The sequence below is a fragment of the Rhincodon typus genome, chromosome 18, assembly GCF_021869965.1.
Source record: "Rhincodon typus isolate 14 chromosome 18, sRhiTyp1.1, whole genome shotgun sequence".
NCBI classification, from domain to species: Eukaryota; Metazoa; Chordata; class Chondrichthyes; order Orectolobiformes; family Rhincodontidae; genus Rhincodon; species Rhincodon typus.
In genome coordinates, this window is record NC_063349.1 from 41,592,420 (window position 1) to 41,611,803 (window position 19,384).

Genomic DNA, 19,384 nt, shown 5'->3' on the forward strand with positions numbered 1-19,384 from the left:
ATGCAGTATACCACATTGGCAGATGTGCAGGTGAACATCTGCTTGATGTGGAAAGTCTTCTTGGGGCCTGGGATGGGGGTGAGGGAGGAGGTATGGGGGCAGGTGTAGCACTTCCTGCGGTTGCAGGGAAAAGTGCCGGGTGTGGTGGAGCTGGAGGGGAGTGTGGAGCGGGCAAGGGAGTCACGGAGAGAGTTGTCCCTCCGGAAAGCAGATAAGGGTGGGGAGGGAAAGATATCCTTGGTGGTGGGGTCGGATTGCAGATGGCGGAAGTGTCGGAGGATGATGCGTTGGATCCGGAGGTTGGTGGGGTGGTACATGAGGACGAGGCTTCCGCCATCTGCCACTTGCAACAAACCTGTTCTAATGATGCTTCTTTCCGAGTGGCCTTGCCAAAATCTGTAGAAGGCTCCAGGATGTGACTCTTTTTGACTAGAGACAGTCTCCCTTCCACATCTGGTTGTGGTGACTCTCACAGTTGAGCAGTCCCATCTCTGACTGCACTGAACTGCAGTCTTTGATATATCCATTGGATTACAGGCGAAAAAAAAACAATCTCAAAAATGACTTTGCTCTTTTTCCCATAACAACATAGAGCATTTTAACCATGCTTCAAAAATACCTGCTGATTCATTATTCTTGACTGCAGATCCCTTTCATCTTACCAATGAATGGACAATTTACAGCATAACTGCTAACGATGAGATGCCTACACCAGCTTTCTGTGACTTTGGGAGACTTGGAATCTACTTATTTGTTAAACCAGGCTTTATGTTGGTTAGACTGCAGGACAGATCATATGATCCCCATTTATCATAAGTGTAAAGCTGCAGTTCCAAAATATTATAAACTTTTAAATCTCATAACTGGGGCCGCTGTGGTGAAATCATTGTGTCCTCCCTCTAAGCCAGAACGTCTAGGTTCAAGTACCACCTGCTCCAGAGGTGTGTCATATGTCTGAACAGGGCAGCAAGTCTGGCCATATTTGTGGAGAGAAATCAAGGTTAATGTTTTGGGTCCAGTGACCCTTCCTTGGAACTGATGGGAGCTAGGAAAAGAATAGAATGGATTTTAATGCACAAGATAGGGTCAGGAGAGGCAGTAAGGAGTAGACAATATGTGGAAATCAAGTCCAAAGAGAGAAAAGAACAATTGGACAAAGAAGTGGATAACAATCAGCCTAGGAGAATGGATAGCTACTAATGAGTACTGTTAGTAGCTAACAATGGGATGTGTGTAGTGGCAGACTATATGACCACAAGGTCTGGTATGTGGTGTGTGGGATAAAGACATGGGAGAAAGTGCTTCAAGCTTAAAGTTATTGAACTTGATATTGAGTCCAGAAGGCTGTAGAGTTCCCAAGTGGGAAATGGGGAGCTCCTGAGTCTGAAAATGTCTATTTGTTCACCAAACATTTTCACAGACTGAAAATGTCCAACTTGCTTAACAAACTGACGGAGGTGAGCTGCATAACTCTGAGCCAAACCAATGTGCATATGGAGGACACAATCAAATAGAAATTGCCTGACATGAGCAGCCATGTCTCCACAAGGAGAAAAGTACTTGTTTCAATAATGATGGAGATTCATGAGATTGCTGGCATCTTGTAGTATCTGGCACCTCTGTCAGTATAGGGCACGGAGCAAGGCTTGTTTGAGGTAGTTCACTGCCACATATTCTCCTACGTCTATTTTTTAAATCAAGTTGTTCAGCCATGTCCGTAGTACATCTCCGTGGCAGGTACACTGAACAGTCTAACCTAGAGGTAACCACTGCCCCACGCAAGCACCCACTCAACCCCCACTTTGTCTAAACTTTGTCAAAAGCCTATATGAGTATCAGTGGTATATTACTGGTGAGCCTAAATAGAAGAGGCATTTGGCTTATTTAACACGATGATTTATTGCATGGCAACAACACTGTTACTCAGACAGGTCTTTTACACAGTACAGACAAAGCAGGGAGAGAGGTGGTAAGATCTTGCATGGCATGTTCTTATGTTTAAATCAGAATATCTGGGTTCAAGTTCCACCTGCCACAGGGCTATGTGCAATGTGTCTAAACAGGTTGATTTAAAAGTAGACAAAGGAGAATTGGTGGCAATAAACTACCTCAAACAATCCTTGTGTTGTGCCACCTACTGACAGAAGTGGTAAATAGCATGAGATGCCAGCAATGGCAATCAGAACAGAAACCACTGCACTGGCCTTGAGGTGTATATTCACAGTTGCTCTGTTATGTATGTCTGATGGGATAAAGTGTAAAGCAATGCTAATAATAAGACAATCCCTTCCCAAAACAGTAATGCCCAAAAGGAGTTGTTGTCCACATTCAAAATAAAAGATAGTTGGCTGAAGGTGCCTTGAAAATATGGCAGAGGATTTTTTTTTGGAATTTCAGAGTGGAAGGATTACTTTAAAGAAAAACTATTTTGATTGCACCTTCTTGATGGTGGTGCTGAAATTAGATCATGAAACCGTGATTTTCAGTGGTCTGATCAGCCTTGTTCAGCCATTGGACATATCTCTAAACAAGCGCTTCAAGGATCGAATGATGGAGTGGAATGACTGGATGATTGGAGGGGAGGAGAGAAGACTATCATCAGGTGAGGCAGCATATAGGCTCCTACTTTAGTAATCCCACGAGTGTGAATTGTAGAGCCCTGGGATGAAGTCAGTTTGGAAATTGTCATCAAATAATTCAAATGTGGATTTTCCAATGCACTTGACAGTACAGAACATGATTATTTGTGGAATGACGTGGCCAATGGTATGATTGAAAATGATGATGTTGTTGATCAATATTACGCAAATCTAGAATAAAATTGAGACATGACATGAGGAGAGTGAATTTTTAATTCATTTTCACTGCGTGTTTCGCAAAGTAGCATTCATTTCAGTACTGCGAGGAGAACTGAAATTGTATACATTTTTATATATATCATTTTGATTAATTTAGCATACACTAATGTCTGTTTCCATTGAGGTGGTGTGGTTATTAATTAATTATAAAATTTCAGTAATACAAGTACTTTTTTTTTGTTTCTTTTTGTACCACTTTTAGGAGTGGGCTTGGTTGAAACAGTCTCCAACCTGGCTTCTCTGTGATAGCAAGATGAGTGGAGAGGATGGATTTTCATTTGTGTAAACATTGCTCCTTTAATATTTGGCTAAAAGTTTAGTCTTAGAAACTTTGCTTTTACACAAGTATATATAGTAATGAGTGTCCACTGCTAGGAAATTGAATGGTTAATTATCTCAACCATTACAGGGAAGTATAAAGATTAAAAAGTTCTGAAATTGTTGTTGAAATATGGAATACCTTGCTACCAGTAATTTTTTTGAAATTCATAATAATAAATGAGAGTTAAAATTTAATACTAGCAATGAAAGCTTTTTGAGGCATTATGATTTCTATTTCCAAAATTCTTTGGAGAAAATGAGAATAGAAAATTCATTGGAACATCAACATTTGGAATTGAATGTAATGTAAATGTTTAGACAGCAGGGACCATTCTCTTCAACAACCTAAACATTTAAAATTCTAAGTTTGGGAAATCACCTTTTTTGAATAGGAGGCCAAGGAACTATTTCTACCTGAAAACCTTTTAAGTCAGGTCCTATAACTGGCATTTCTGAGCAATCTTCTGCACAATGCAGCCAAAAGTATTGGTAACTCATCTATATTGCAAGATATGAGCTTTCTTTCCTAATGAATCATACTGCCCCTCAGACCTTCTATAATGCCTGGCTTTCTGCTTTTCAGGTTCGTTTAACAAATTGCTTTTCAGCTTGTTTTGTACAATATCATAAATTTAATTATTGCTGGTTTATTTCGCACAATATTAATCTCTAAAGAAGACAGTTAACACATTTTGATGCACATTTATCTGAAATAAATAATACTTTAAAACAATAATATCATAACACATTGAGCTAATTCTAGCAAATAGCTTTCATGTAATATTTGGGTGAATGCGCTATCTGCAGCATTGATTCCTATGTCTCAGTAATGCCTTAACATTCATTTTCTATGATAGCCAGTACTTGGAATTTGCTGTTGGATAATTATTAGATTCATGAATTGTCTTCTAATAATAAAGCTTATGAGTAGGCTCGATGTTTGAATAAAACTTAATACTATTTTTGATGCTTTGTAGATTATAACAGAAGAACTAAATATTGCAAGCTGCAAATGCCACTGAAGTCTTTAGCAGTTCTTTACATATCTTACCTTTTTCTCTCCTGGCCATGTAATATTTTAAATAATTTAGTTTCACTATGGAACAAGGAGAGCTTTGGCAATGATATGAAAAAAAGGAAAATGGTGGGTGGTTTCAAATGGCCTGAGTGTTTTGCATCTCTGCTGTAAAATTCCATACAGTTATAATCCCATCATTATGAAGATGTGTTATCCATCATTTATATTATGTCACACGTGACATTGTAAATGAAATTTTGAGCAGTTCAAAGTAGTATGAGGAAATGACAACAGCTCTGAAAAAAAGTCATAGCAGACCCAAAACACTATCTGCTTTTCTTTCCATAGATGCTTTCAGCATTTTTCATTTTTAGTTTTCCCAGCATCTGCAATATTTTGCTTTTATATGAGATAACAATGTTGATTGTAATGTTTCATTTTCTTTTGAGGATGGGGAGTGATCACTTAAACTAAACTAGCTTAAATGTTTTTCTTGTTTAAGCAAGTATTTTTAAAACCTTAAATCTTTTGGCTTTCAGATGTGTGGTTCAATCATACTTGGAGTGGCAATATGGCTTCGTATGAGCAAAGAGGTGGAGAAGGTAACAAAGACTGTTGTTCTTCAGAAGCCCTTCCAGTCAATAAAGAGCTTCTTTGTTTGGAGTGTAGTCATTGTTGCAATGTAGGAAAGAGAGCAACAAATTTGTACGTAGTAAAATCATATGAACAGTAATCAGATAATCTGTTTCAGTAATGTTGATTGGAGGGATAACTATTGGGTAGGATTCCATACTGTTTCTTGAAATAGTGCCCCATAATCTTTTATATTTTAATTATATTTTTTTAAAGCAGTACATTTCTGCCCTTCAGTACTGTGCTGAAGTGTCAGTCCAGATTATTCTCCTTGGTACAAAGCTGATTTGAGAGGCGATTTTATTGAGGTGTGCAAGATTGATTGACAGGTTAGATACAACTGCCAAAAAACTGTTCCCATTAACTGATGATCCAATGGCTGGGGGAGACAAATTTTTACTTTTGAACAAAAGATGTGGATGTGCGGTGATTGGGAATGAGCGAGGGGGTGTTGTTGGGATAATGGTGTGCCTTTTGAAGGATGTGAGCAGTGAGTGATAAGAATTGGAACTTGCTGCCTTGGAGGTTAGAAACGAAGAGGAAAACTGAAAGAACTGCAGATGCTGTAAATCAGGAACAAAAACAAAGTTGCTGGAAAAGCCCAGCAGGTCTAGCAGCATCTGTGAAGGAAAAAAGAGTTAACGTTTTGTGTCCGGTGACCCTTCCTCAGAACTGCCAGACCTGCTGAGCTTTGCCAGCAACTTCTATTTTTGTTAGAAATGAAGAGGATTGATTTCAAAAGGAAACTGTGGACACTTGAGGGGAAGAAAATCTTGCAGGGCTAAGTGGATAGAGCATTAACGAACCCAAAACGATTTCAGCGGTTGAGAATAAAGTTCCAGAGATTAGCAAGTGTCGCCTCAATCCGCAGAAAAACCAATTGATGAGGGTTTGGGGTTTCTAATAAACTTCAAATTTCAAACTCACACCTTCCAATATTGTAAATATTAGAAACAATTTATAATAAATTTAAAAATGCAAACCTTAGCAAAGTACACTTTTAAACTAAGATGTAATTAAACTGTTATTTTAAGGTTTAATGTAATATCTCCTTTTCACTGCAGATGGAAGAATTTTACCCTGCTGTAAATCTTCTGATTACTGTTGGGTCTGTCATTATGGTGCTTGGATTTCTTGGTTGCTGTGGAGCTATTAAAGAGAGCAAATGCATGTTAATTTTGGTATGTATTTGTCTTTGCCAATAATATTTATAAGATGTTCAGGTAAATTTCATGGTGATTATGGTATAAATGGGAAAAAATCTGAGCATTGATGGGAATGAAATTTGGGAGAGCTTGTGTAATGGGTGGCTGATTCGATATCCCCTGTCTATATACCATCACCCAAAGCTGCCCCATTGTTGATTTTCTCCACAGATGGAAAATATGATTTCTCTTTTTTTTAATATAGTTTTAATTTGCAGTACAACCTGTGTTTTCTTTTGGCACTGTGCTTTGTGCCAACGACTTTCCACAGTGGTTTCATGATTTTGAATGACCTTATTGACTTTTGCTTGAAGAAATCCAGGCACTTCACCGAAATGGAAGGGAGTCTCATAACATCCAGTGACCAAAAGTTCGTGGCAAAACAATCCTTCTCAACTTTGAAAATATAGATTCAGCGGATAGAATTGGGGACCAACAGGTCTTTATCAACACTGTCAGCTATATGTTAGTCAAATACACATATAAACATGTGAATTCACAGCAGAAGATCACCACTTGGTCCCTCAAATCTGCTTTGCCTTTCAGTAAGATCATTGCTGATTTGATGACTCCATGTTGCTGCCTACTTCCAATTTAACTTTTCATTGACTTGCTTTATAATGCTTTAAAAATTCAAAAACTCTATTTCCACTGCCCTTACAGCAAGAAAGTGCCAAAGATTCACCACTCTCTGAGAAAATTACTTCTGATCTCTGTCTTAAACGGGCAACCCTTTATATTTAAACAGTGACCTTTGTTCCAGGTTGTCCCATAAGAGGACCATCTTCTTAATATGCACTCAGTCAAGACCCTTCAGGAGCTTGTATGTTTTACACCAGTTACCTCTCGCTCTTCAAAACTCCATGCCTGTTCAATCTTTCCTTTAAGGCAATCCACTCATTCTGGTATTAATCTGGTAAATCTTCTCTGAACTGCTATCAAAAATACTCTTGATGTAATTTAATTTACTCCTGTATTCAAACCCTTCATAATAAATCGTAACTTTCATAATTACTTGCTGCACCAACATACAAACCTTTTGTGACTCGTGCATCTGAACATCCAGATGCCTGTGCATTTACCACTGAGGTTAATATGCTTTTTTCACCCTTGCTGCCAAAATAAAAGTTTACAGTTTTCCATGTTATAGTTTATTTACTGGATCGATGTAATCCCCTTCAATGAGTGTGCAAAGGATATAAGTAGGCTATGTCCTCTTCGCAACTTATTTTCCTACATGTCTTTGTGTTATCAACAAATTCAGTGACCATATCTTCAATCCCTTCATCCAAGTCATTTATGTAAGTTGTAAAAATCTGAGACCCTGGCACTGTTCTCTTTGCCACACCACCTGTTTCATTTGCCAACGGGAAAATAGAAGCATTTATGTTTACCCTCTTGTCCCCTGTTAGCTAACCAATCATCTATTCATATCAATATATTATTCTCCACAGTATGACCTAGTATTTCCATAATTGATGTGGCATCTTACCAGATGCCTTTGGAAAATCTCAGCAAACTATATCCACCAGAATCCCTTTATTCATGGAACATGTTACTTCAAAAAACTCTAGCAAAGTGGTCAAATATGGTTTCTTTTACACAAAACCATGTTGACTTTGCCAGATTACTTAGAATTTTTCTAAGGGCCCTGATATAATCAGGGCCCTGATATAATGTCATTAACAGATTCCAAAATTTTCCCTATGGCAGTTGTTAAGCTAATTGATCTTTGGAGTCCTACTTCCTGTTTTCCTTTTTAGATAGTTCCATTAGCTATTTCAATTCTAATAGTAGCCTCCCCAAATTAAAGGAATCTTAGAAAACATAACCATGTCATAGCCACTTCTTTTAGAAAAAAAAGGCATCAGAACCCAGAAACTTATCAGCCAACAGTTTCAACAATTTACTGAGTGCCACTTATCTTGGTTGTAATTTTCTTGAGTTTCTCCTTCCCTTCCATTTCCTGCTTGAAAGCTATTTCAGGGATGTTACTTGTATCCTGTACATTGAAGGCTAATGCAAAAAAAGACTTTTAATTCCTCAGCCATCTGCTTATTTTCCATTATTATCTCTCAGACTCAATGTCCTCATTATATACAAAGCTCTCTTCTGTAAGAATAAAGAATGGCATGAAGGCAGCTGTACAATGCTGTTGTCAGCTTGCATTTTCCAAAGGCCGGGCTAGTAAAAAATCATTACTTGCAATATGTTAGAACTCTAAATTATTTTGTGTAGCCATGTAGCTAAGTCACAAAAGCTATTGTTTTAAGTTTGTTATACTTGTGATGTTGTTTTAAGTTTCACTGCAAAACACTGGATGTGGTAAATGTCAGCACTGGCACTATTTTGTGGTAAAAATGGAGTTTTATTTTCTATTCATATTTTAAGCCTTTTGCTTGCTCTTCAGTCACAACTTGGAGTGTCGTAACCAAACATATGGCTGGGATTTTCCCCTCCCTGGAAGTGGTAAGAAGGAAGATAATCAGGCAGATTGGCACCAAGAGATAGCCACCTCCTTTCATAGAATCCTACGGTGTGGAAACAGGCCACTCAGCCCAACAAGTCCACACCAACTTCTCACCACCTCAGCAATAAATTCAGCACCAAAGCGATTAAGCGGTTGATTAATGATCCACTTGAGGACCTTGACCTGCCACCGGCTCAATTACCTGCTTCTTGGGGATGCATGTATTTGCATCAACCTGGACGTGATTGGGGATGTGGATTGGGGGTTGGATCGTGGGTCAGGGGTTGTAGCCATTCAAAGTGATCTCCTTTCCTGCCTTCAGCAGGTCTGGCAGCATCTGTATAGAGAGAAACAGAGTTAATGTCTCAACTCCAGTGACCTAATTCAGCCAGTCCGCACTTGAATGCCCAATTGGGATTTGATTCAGGAGACTTTCTCACTGGTGGCAGAGCTACTTGCCATTTAAAGATGCCCCTTTTCTTCATTTAGGCTGAAACTTTCTTCTTGTTGCTCCCAGTTTCTTACACTGTTGTAAAAGTTTAAAAAAAAAATGATGGACAAATCCTAGTAAGGTGGAGCAAATGTGGCATAATATGCAGTTTAAAAACATAAACCCATATTTCACAAGATAATTAAATAAATCATAGTCTCTTTGACACTTTCATCCAATGGGCAGAAAAGATGGTCAGAAGTTGGACAAAATTCAAAAAAGCACTATACAGAGATATTCTTAGTGGAGAAAATGGCAACAAAGATTTATGCGCAGTGGATAAATGAAGAGGCAACTTAACGTAATGGCTAAGTGTAACTGAGTCTTTGGATGTAATTGTCCAGTCATATTCTTCATTTTGTTATCTTTCTCTTGCTTCACAGTTCTTCATTGGACTGCTCCTTATTCTGGCTTTTCAAATAACTGCAGGCATTCTAGGTGTAGTGTATAAATCTAAGGTAAGCCTTTCCATATGTTTGCATTTCATTCAAAAACATAGTAATCAAAATAATTTCTAGTTTCATCCAGAATATGTTAGATCTGAAACAAATATTCTATTTATTTATTCAAGATTGCGTCAGTATTAAATGAAACATATTATGAACTTATCCCATTAAATAAGCAAGAAGAAGAATTTAAGAAAGAGATAGAAGATTTCCAGGAGGAGGTAAGTCTGATACTAAAATTATGTCAATACTCTAAATGCTTTTTCATTCGAGACAGTAATAGAGACATCCTTATGTCGATGGCCCAAATCAAGTCCTTCCTGTTGAGCCGCAATCTTATTATCAAGGTTAGATGAGTGCATTGTCTTTCTCTAGTCCTAATGGTTCAAGAGTCACAAAATAATTTTAATTGTTTTACATATGCATTCTCTATTTTAGATTTATGAAGACCCACCAGTCAAGTTTCTTTTATAAATACAATATAAATAATTCTGTTTAAACTAACCTATTCAGTGTTAGTTCAAAATTGGTTAATACATTTACTTGAATATAAATGTTTAACCCTCTCCATGATTCAATGCACTATCCCTCACACGCTCCAAGGACAAAATCACTTTTGGAAGGCAGATGAAAGGATAAGGTGTGGAGTATTCAGGTGGCTGTTGTCTGACATTCTGATGCACAAAGGCAAATATTCCCAAATATGAACAGATCTCTTTGAGGTCTTTGCCAAGGCAGCCTGCTCAGGAAACAGCATCAAGGATACTTCCGGAAACTCTGCAGGAGGAGCGTCAGGGTTTAGACTGGACCAGGGCTCCAAGTGCCATCCTGGACCCACAACAGAGGAGAGCTGGGCTAATAAGCTCTCTTTTCCTTCTTCTGGATAGACGACAAATGAGTAATCCAAGCCATCTTCAAAGTAGAAGCTCCGACTCAACAATGATAAACCCAGGAAGGGTGAAGATTGGTAAACAAGCAGTTATCATAGGCAGGTATATGACTTTTAAGCAAAAATGGGTTCTTTTTTAAATAAGCGCTCCTGTCTGTCCTTCCATTGACCTATTACTTTTTTTTTTAAAAAAATCCACTATCCACTACCCTTCAAACTCAAATACACAAAAATGATTTAAAAATGAAGATGCCCATATAAGGCAGAGTCACGTTATCCTACTTGATGGGCATTAACTTTTAGTTGGCCAAAGTGAAATTTTGTATATGTGTGGTGGTTCTTCTGTTTGCACTCATGGAAATGGAAGTGGTAGAGTATGTACTGTAACTCTGCCTATATCAAGTACACAATTTGGTCTGATATAATAGATGTGAAGTAAATCTTCTCTATACTGGCACACCAATAGATGCCTTTCCTGTAATCCAGCCAAGTTACCCACTGTTTCATTAGTATGATATCAGTTTTTAAATTTTCAACTTCAAATTAGGCAAGTGATGGTTTCTGAACATGAACTGCCAGTTAAGTGTTTATTCATGCCGACTTGGAACTGGATTGAAACTACTGAAATGGCTTTTGCATCGGACTCTTACAGCTAATGGACAGAGGAGACTTTCACCACCTCGGAGGGGAAACAAAGCATTTCATTGAAACAGTAGCTCTTGGAAATGAGCACATTGCCGATACGCATTGTTTACCATATTTGTTGTTCTTTCTGAGCCAGCAAATTGGATTTGAAACAAGAGCATCATGACTGAATGTTGTGGTCTAAGCCAGTTTCAGGTGTCTCCAGGAGGGAGGAAAAGAGCCAAACCACATCAAGTTTGTAACTTAGAAAAGCTTTTGACCTTGACTTTTAAGCTTTACCATTTGGAAATTTAAAAAAAAAGTCACAAAGGGCCAATTTGAGAGGTAATGGTCTCCTAGTATTATCGCTAGACTATTAGTACAGTGACACAGGTAATATTCTGGGAACTGGGGTTCAATTCCTGCCTTGGCAAATGGATTCAATAAATATCCGGAATTAAGAGCCTAATAATGGCCAGAAGACTGTTGTCAATCATTAGAAAAAAACAACTGCTGCACTAATATCCTTTAGAGAAGTAAACTATTGTCCTTACTTGGTCTGATTTACATGTGACTTCAGAGCCACAACAATGTAGTTGACTCTTAACTGCTCTCTGGGCAATAAATGCTGGCCTAGCAGTGAGGTCCACGTCTGTTATACAATTATATACAATAGTTGGTGTCAAGGCTGTAACAGTAACTTGCTATATAAATATGCTTTAATATTGTAAAACATTCCAAACGTCTTCAGATCACCAGCACAAATTCCAGCTCTTCAGTCAGTGGACTACAATCTAAAGTTATTACTATTTTTGCATTGATGTAAAGTATAACTGCCTTACTAAGTATGAGTTTATTAATAACTGAAGTACCTGTCTATGATTAAAAATTGGCAAAATTCCACATTGCATTGGAAATAAATAATGATTTTGCATGCACAAGAAGAACTTTATAGCTAAATGATATTAATCTAGGCTAGAGCCCCCTAAAATGGAAACGAGTGTATTAAAGTTTTTTGCCATTCAGTTATTTTATATAAATCATTTGTCTTTGTATTTCCCACCTGTGGGTTGCCAAATCTAAACCAAATTACGTGGTAGTGGACAGCAGTGGATGTATTTGCAGGGTCAGCATAGTCGTACCACTCTTTTCCAGGGAAGATTTCCTATCTTTGAGATGCATCACAAATAGTTATCAGGTTTCGACTGACACTTTTTTTTACTTCTATATATTGATTTAAAAATAAATGCCAGAAGAACCAACCTTGTGAAAATAGGCTTGTCTGTAGAATGACCAGTAGTTAAGTCTCACAGTAGGAGTGAATTATGCTTTTCCTTGTCTTCCAAAAAGACCCATGTAGCACAATTGTACTGGACTCTCTAATCCATAACATCTCATCAGTATGTAATAACCATCTGCATTAACTCTTGATGGCCATACTTATTCAGGCAAATTTTTAAAAGTGATTTTATGAGGAAGGCCTGATTGGACTTGAGGTATGTGGCCTGCTAGACTATTTCAGTGGGCAATTAAGGGGAATCACATGACTTTGGGTCTAGAGTCACATATAAGCCAGACCAGGTAAGAACAGTCGACTTCCTTCCAGATACGTGTGACTGCAGACACACAGCAATGTGGTTGGCTCTTAACTGCCCTCTGGGACGCTGTCATCCTGTGAATAATTTAAGAAAAGGGCTTCTACGTCTATCAGTGATAGTTCCACGGTCTTCATGACTGAGACTAGTTTTCAATTGCAGATTTTGTTTTATTCCAACAGCTAGTAGGATTTAACCTATGCACCTTGAACTTTAGCCTGAGCCTCAGGATACTAGTCCAACAACATCATAACTACATCACTGTGTCCCATGAGGCCAAATCAGTTTTTGGAATGAGGAAATCCTAGTTGAGCAAATTTTGAGGGCAACCCATGGATCATTGACAGTACCTGAGTGAGTAAACTTGTCAGTGATAATTTGTTTTCTTAGTTCTGCATTTTTTTAAAGTTAGATTTTGCTTTCTGATTAGAAACCCGATTGTCTCCTGGTGTGACAGCATCAAACAGTGGACACCTAACCATCAAGAAAGGCTTGTTGACTTGTTTTCTGTTCACAGCTATGTATCATTCTCTGCTTCAAAAATTCATCCAACCATCTCTTAAAAATTGTAATAATCTCTACTCTAACCACTTCCAATGACAAAGCATTCTACTTTTCATGATTTGAACCAGAGGCTTCAACACACTTATTAATTTTTCATGTGAACTATTTGCAGAGCACATGCTTAAATGTATATTGGACCTAAATCACGCCTGTAAAGACAAAAAAAAGGTTATGTAAAATGAAAAAAATTGTGGAGTTTTTTTTCAAAACCAAGGTATTTGATTTATAATTGTAGAATGATGTATTGCAACTTTTCTGTCTATTTTTACTTTCTTTCCTGGTGAAAGAAACAGTGTTGTGGTCTGCTGCATGGATATCGGGACTGGGCAGAAGGTTCTATTCCCCCGTCCTGCCACTGTAAAGATAAACAGGCGTGTGTCACAACAGAAAATGGAAAATCTGTCTGGGCGCAGGTACTTTATATTGCTAAATTGACAAATATAAAAGAAACTTGCTTCAAGTTTTTAGTTTTGAGCTTGAACTGTCACAAAGTTTCTGTTGTGCATTATATTTCAAACGTATTCATATTTTCGAATAACTTAAGTGCATTCATCAGACTGTCAGTAACTGTCTTTGCAAGCCATGTCTTTGGATGGGTGACTTATGTAAAAATATATGGAATCTCAATCGGTTGTAAATAAATAGACCTTGTGCTTCGATTTTGTTTGTTAAACAGCAAGTGATAGACAGAGCTAAGCGACCCCACAAATCTAAGCACTGTAGGTCCTGCTACATCCAGTCATGAATGGTGGTGGACAATTAAACAACTCACTGGAGGAGGAGGCTCCACAAATGTCCCCATCCTCAAGGATGGAAGAGCCCAACACATAAGGCAAACAACAGGCTGAAAACATTTGCAGCAGTCTTCAGCCAGAAGTGCATGAATGCATGATTCATCACATCCTCCTCTGGTCGCACCCAGCATCACAGAGGTCAGTCTTCAGCTAATTCGATTCACTCCACATGATATCAAGAAACAGTTGGAGGCACTGTAAAAAGCAAAGGCCATGGGCCCTGACAACATTCCGGCAATAGACTTGTGCTCCAGAACTTGCTGCCTGCCTAGCCAAGCTTTTCCAGTACAGTTACGACACTGGAAAATGTGGAAAATTGCCAAGGTATGGCTTGTACACAAAAAGCAGGAGAAATCCAACCTGACCAATTACCACCCTGTCAGTCCACTCTCTGTTGTCAGTAAAGTGACAGAAGGTGTCATCAACAGGCTATAAAGCAGCACCTACTCAAATCATCTGCTCAGTGATGCTCAGCTTGGTTTCCACCAGGGCCATTCAGCTCCTGACCTCATTACAACCTTGGTTCAAACATGGAGAAAAGAGCTGAATTCCAGAGATGAGGTGAGAGTGACAGCCCTTGACATCAAGAATCCCTAACAAGACCTGGAATCAGTGGGTATCCAGAGCAAACTCCATGGTGGTTGGAGTCCTACTTGGCACATAGCAAGATGGTTGTTGTTATTGGAAGTCCGTCATCTCAGCTCCAGGGCATCTCTGCAGGGGTTCGTCAGGTAGACTTCTAGGCCCAATCATCTTCAACTGTTTCATCAATGATCATTCCTCCATCATAAGGTCACAAGAGGTTCTGATCTCACACCATTCAACACCATTCATGACTCCTCAGATACTGAAGCAGTTCATGTTCAATTGCAATAATATTTGGACAATATCCAAGTTTGGGCTCGCAAGTGGCAACATTTGCACTACACAAGTGCCTGGCAATGCCAATCTAACCACTGTCCCTTAAAATTCAATGATGTTACCATCACTGAATCCCCCACTATCAACATCCTGAGGGTTACCATTGACCAGAAACTCAACTGAACTCGCCACATAAACAGTGGCTATAGGAGCAGATCAGAAAGTAGGAATACTGTGCTGAGTAACTCACCTCCTGACTCCCAAAGCCTGTCCACCATATAGAAGGCACAAGTCAGGACTGTGATTGAATACTCCCCACTTGTCTAGATGGGTGCAGCTCAACAACACTGTGGAAGTTTGACACCATCCTGGACAAAGCAATCCACTAGATTGACACCACATCTACAAGCATCCACTCCCTCCATTACCTATGCTCAATGGCAGCAGTGTGTACTATCTGCAAGATAAAATATAGAAATTCAACAAAGATCCTCAGATAGCACCTTCCAGATGCTTGACTACTTGCATCTAGAAGGAAAAGGGCTGCAAATACATGGAAACACCACCACCTATGAGTTCTCCTCCAAGTCACTCACCATGCTGACTTGGAAATATATTGCCATTTCTTCAATGTGACTGGATCTAAATCCTGGAATTCCCTCCCTTAGTGTATTGTGGGTCAACCCACACATGTGAGAGCTTCAGATGGAGCAAGGAAAACATTGCACAGCTCTCATCTTTTAGAAACATAGAAAAGAGGAGCAGGAGTAGGTCGTTTAGCTCCACCATTCATTATGATCATGGCTGATCATCTGATTCAATAGCCTATTCCTGTTTCATCACCCATCTCCTTTGTTCCTTAGCACCTGTGCTTTTTCCAACTCCTGTTGGAATCATACAATGTTTTGGCATCAGCCGCTTTCTGTGGTAGCGAATTCCACAGGCTCCCCACTCTCTGAGTGAAGATACTTCTGCTCATCTGTACGAATAATGGATAAACCATTTAGATTGTGATTCCCTAGTTCTGGGCTCCCTAGCCCTTGGGGACAATCTTTTGGATGTCCTTTGGTTGCAGATGGCACACCGTTTCAATTGAGGACATCAGGGTATTAATATTGCAAGCCATCATTTCTTGAGCCTATGAGAGGAGTGAGAAAATAAGCAAAACACAGACCAGATTTCAGGGGAAAGCCTCAGTCCATGTGATATTATCCCTGGTGTATAAAGGTTGAATGTGTGACTGTTCACATTGGGTGAACTTATATGCTAGCTTTTTCTGATTCATGCAAGCAAGGGGAGGCACACCACACTCCATTGGACTACAGCAGAAGGGATTAGGTAAGAACTAGTAAGTCTACTGAAAGAATTTTTTGACCAAGTGTCAAGCAGTATAGATAAGAGGGAGCAAGAAGATGCAATGTATTTGGACTTCCAAACGGTGTTCGATAAGGTTCTGCACATAATGGTACTTCATAAGTGTTCGGTGTCATATTTTAGTGTAGTTGCTTGACTGATTAATAGAAGGTGGGGAGTTGGGAAAAGAGAGAGAGTCATTTTCAGGCCATCAAGCTGTAACTTCTGGAGTGCGACAGGAATTGGTGCTGGAGTCACAAGTATTGACAATATAAACAAACAACTCAGATGAGGAGGTGAATGTGAATGTATTGTCAAGTTTGCAGAAGAGACAAGTTGTGAGGATGACGTAGAGGAAAATAAATATAGTAAGTGAGTGGGTAAAAACTTGGTAGTTGGTGTATAATGGTGGGAAAATATGAGGTTATGCACTATAGCAGGTCCGCAAATTGCACTGTTTGCAAGTTTACCCTCAATTTATTTTTTCCCTCTTTATTTTTTTCTGGCCATTTCTTGGAGTCCCTGTTCTTTTTAATTAACAGTCAGCCTTTTGATTTTTCCTACCAAAGGGCACGTCCTCACATTTTCCTGTATTAAACTCCTTCTATCAAGTGTTTGTCCACTCTATCTATATCTATATCCTCTTGCAGATTCCTTATGTCCTCATCACAACATGCTCTCACACCTATTTTTGTATTATCATCAAACTTGGATACATTACACTCTGCCCCCTTTCTCCATGTTGTTAACATTCATAGTAAATCATTGAGACCCTATGACTGAACCAGTGACATTCCACTAGTTCTGCCTTTTCAACCTGAAAGAAACCCATTAATACTGATTCTCTGTCTTCTGTGTTAACCAATCCTCAATCCATGCTAATACACTACCCACGATGCTGTGAGCTCCTGTTTTACATGATAGTCTTTTATGTGTCACCTTATCGAATGCTTCGGGAAATCCAAATGCATTACATCTACTGGTTCCCTTTTATCAAGTCTGCTTGTTATATCCCCAAAGAGCTTTAGCAAATTTGTCAAACATGATTTCCCTTTCATAGAGCTATTATTTGAATAGTGATTTTTTGTTTTACAGTGGGACTTCTGTTTAATCTGACATTTCACATCCAACATTAATTTCCACTTTCCTGGATGCATGCAGATCCGCACTTAAGAACATCAGCACTGTACAGGAGAGAGAACCTTGTTTGTTTGACATCTGTCTTCCCCCTACCCACTGTGCACAGTGGCAGCAGTGTGTGCCAACTACAAAAACACAAAATTAACTCACCAACATTGCTTTGACATCACCTTTCAAACCTGAAATATCTATTACCTAAGAAGACCGAAGCAGCAGATGCATGGGAATGCAAGATTCCCCCTCTAAGTCACATAATGTCCTGATTTAACACAGTGTTAGCACTGTTTCACTGCTGCTAGGTCAAAAGCCTGAACATCCCTCCCATATAAGACTGTGAGTGGACTTGCATTCAAGTTCATCTGTTCAAAAGCAGTTCACCTTCACTGTGTCCTGTGTAATTATAGATAGATGTTGGCCTGGCCAGTGATACCCACATCCTAAGAACAAATAAAACAAAGCCCAGCATTCCCCCACCCCCACCTAGAACAGCATTGAAGTATCAGCCTTATTATTTGTACAAACCTTTAGCCCTTGAAGCAATGAAATTCTGGTTATGGAGTGAGACTGCTATCACTGAGCAAGGCTAATGTTAAGGCAGATGAAATGAAAATGTTTGAATGCATCAAGTCTCTGAGTGCCTCATCCAATCCTGGAACTAGTGAGCAGGGTGGGAATCAGGACATTGTGTTAATGCCACATTCTTGGCTAAACAGAGGTGGAGGTTATCGAAGTGTTGTGCAGAGTGCAAGAGTAAACAGTCCTCTTGGTATGCCATGTTGCAAATTGACTGTGCAGCATTAGAAGAGGCCTGGGAAATTAAGGCAGTGCTTTTAGTCTTGGATTTCTCCATTTGAAAGAAGGAGTGAAAAGTTGTGACTCTACTGGGAAAATGCATTTCTGAAGCAATAATTTAAGGCATCAACCTTAACTGGCACAGGATATTTTTCCTAAAGCTGGGGTGAAACCTGCAGGATGCACCTGACTTTGAGGAGAAGGTTTCTGTCTAAAGCATGAGTTCCAAGATGACTTCAGGAAGGTGTCACCCCCCCATCCCCATCTTCTGCTGTCTGCTTGTCCAGGACCAATGTCTGGGATTATCTGTGATGCATTTCCCCTTTATTTTTAATTCCTTTTGTTATAGCTTCACTGGAAGATCAGTGTTAGTGCCTTAGAAACTGTAAGATGGAGATCAGTGAAAAATTGTAGAAATGCTATCCCTACATCTAATGTGTTTCCTCTGATGCTGCCTGGCCTGCTGTGTTCCTCCAGCTCCACACTGTGTTATCTATGCCAATCCATAATGTTGTTTTCACCTAATCAAATATTTTGGACACATTTAACATTTTTAAAATTATGTTTCTTTCTCCACTCTAGCCCTGTATCAATGCCATAAATGACATTTTGAAAGCAAACCTCATTTTAATAATTGGCATTGCCTTTGGACTGGCAGTGATTGAGGTAAAACAATGTTATGAATTCTTTTCCATTTCAAAAGACATATTGACCATTTTTTGTTATTAATTCTGCTGTGTTCTCCTTAGGTTTTTGGATTGGCCTTCTCTATGATCCTGTATTGCCAAATCAAGAACAAGTGAAAATGAGAGTTTTCTTCAGACAGTGCATTAGTTCATTACAGATATTTCATCTTGGATATATGACTCATTCTTGTGCTTAAATTGTAGTTTTGAAATTCTGATTAATTTGATTTAAATCTAGAATGTAACTCAGCCATTTGTGCTCCTCATTATATCCAGTTGGTTTTCTATATGTGCATGTACAGATGCATTCTGCTATTGCAAAGTGGTATTACAGTTTAAAGTGAAGATATTCACTTTGTCTTACTTGCAGGCTGAGCAATTGTGAAGTAAACAGGATTTTCAGCTCTTCAGTTTAGTGTGCCCTTAAAAACCAGTTTTTCTTGTAATGTTGAATTCTTCCACAGCGATGAAGCTGTACTGAGTCGAACAAAAGTTTAGTGTAGTGGACAAGAACTGGTTATGAAATAATTGATCAAAAGGTGATCGACTGTTTGACTGAAGATTATAAAGTGTAGAGCTGGATGAACACAGCAGGCCAAGCAGCATCATAGGAGCAGGAAGGCTGACATTTCGGGCCTAGACCTA

The 19,384-nt window shown here is 38.9% G+C and overlaps 1 protein-coding gene across 2 annotated transcripts in view; it reads left to right on the forward strand.

Annotated features, from left to right (window-relative positions):
* The window catches only part of LOC109916997 (tetraspanin-8), a 23,833-nt gene extending 4,503 nt beyond the window's left edge, over positions 1-19,330 (forward strand). The window contains exons 2-8 of one of the 2 annotated variants that reach the window (XM_048607743.1): positions 4,737-4,799; positions 5,895-6,011; positions 9,379-9,453; positions 9,567-9,662; positions 13,401-13,526; positions 18,636-18,719; positions 18,803-19,330. In XM_048607743.1, the coding sequence (XP_048463700.1) occupies positions 4,737-4,799; positions 5,895-6,011; positions 9,379-9,453; positions 9,567-9,662; positions 13,401-13,526; positions 18,636-18,719; positions 18,803-18,856 (615 nt within the window). In that variant the 3' untranslated portion in view covers positions 18,857-19,330. Of the gene's footprint in view, positions 1-4,736; positions 4,800-5,894; positions 6,012-9,378; positions 9,454-9,566; positions 9,663-10,982; positions 12,974-13,400; positions 13,527-18,635; positions 18,720-18,802 lie in introns of those variants that run through there. The other variant, XM_048607744.1, reaches the window with a different exon arrangement.
* The last annotated feature ends 54 nt before the right edge of the window (positions 19,331-19,384 follow it).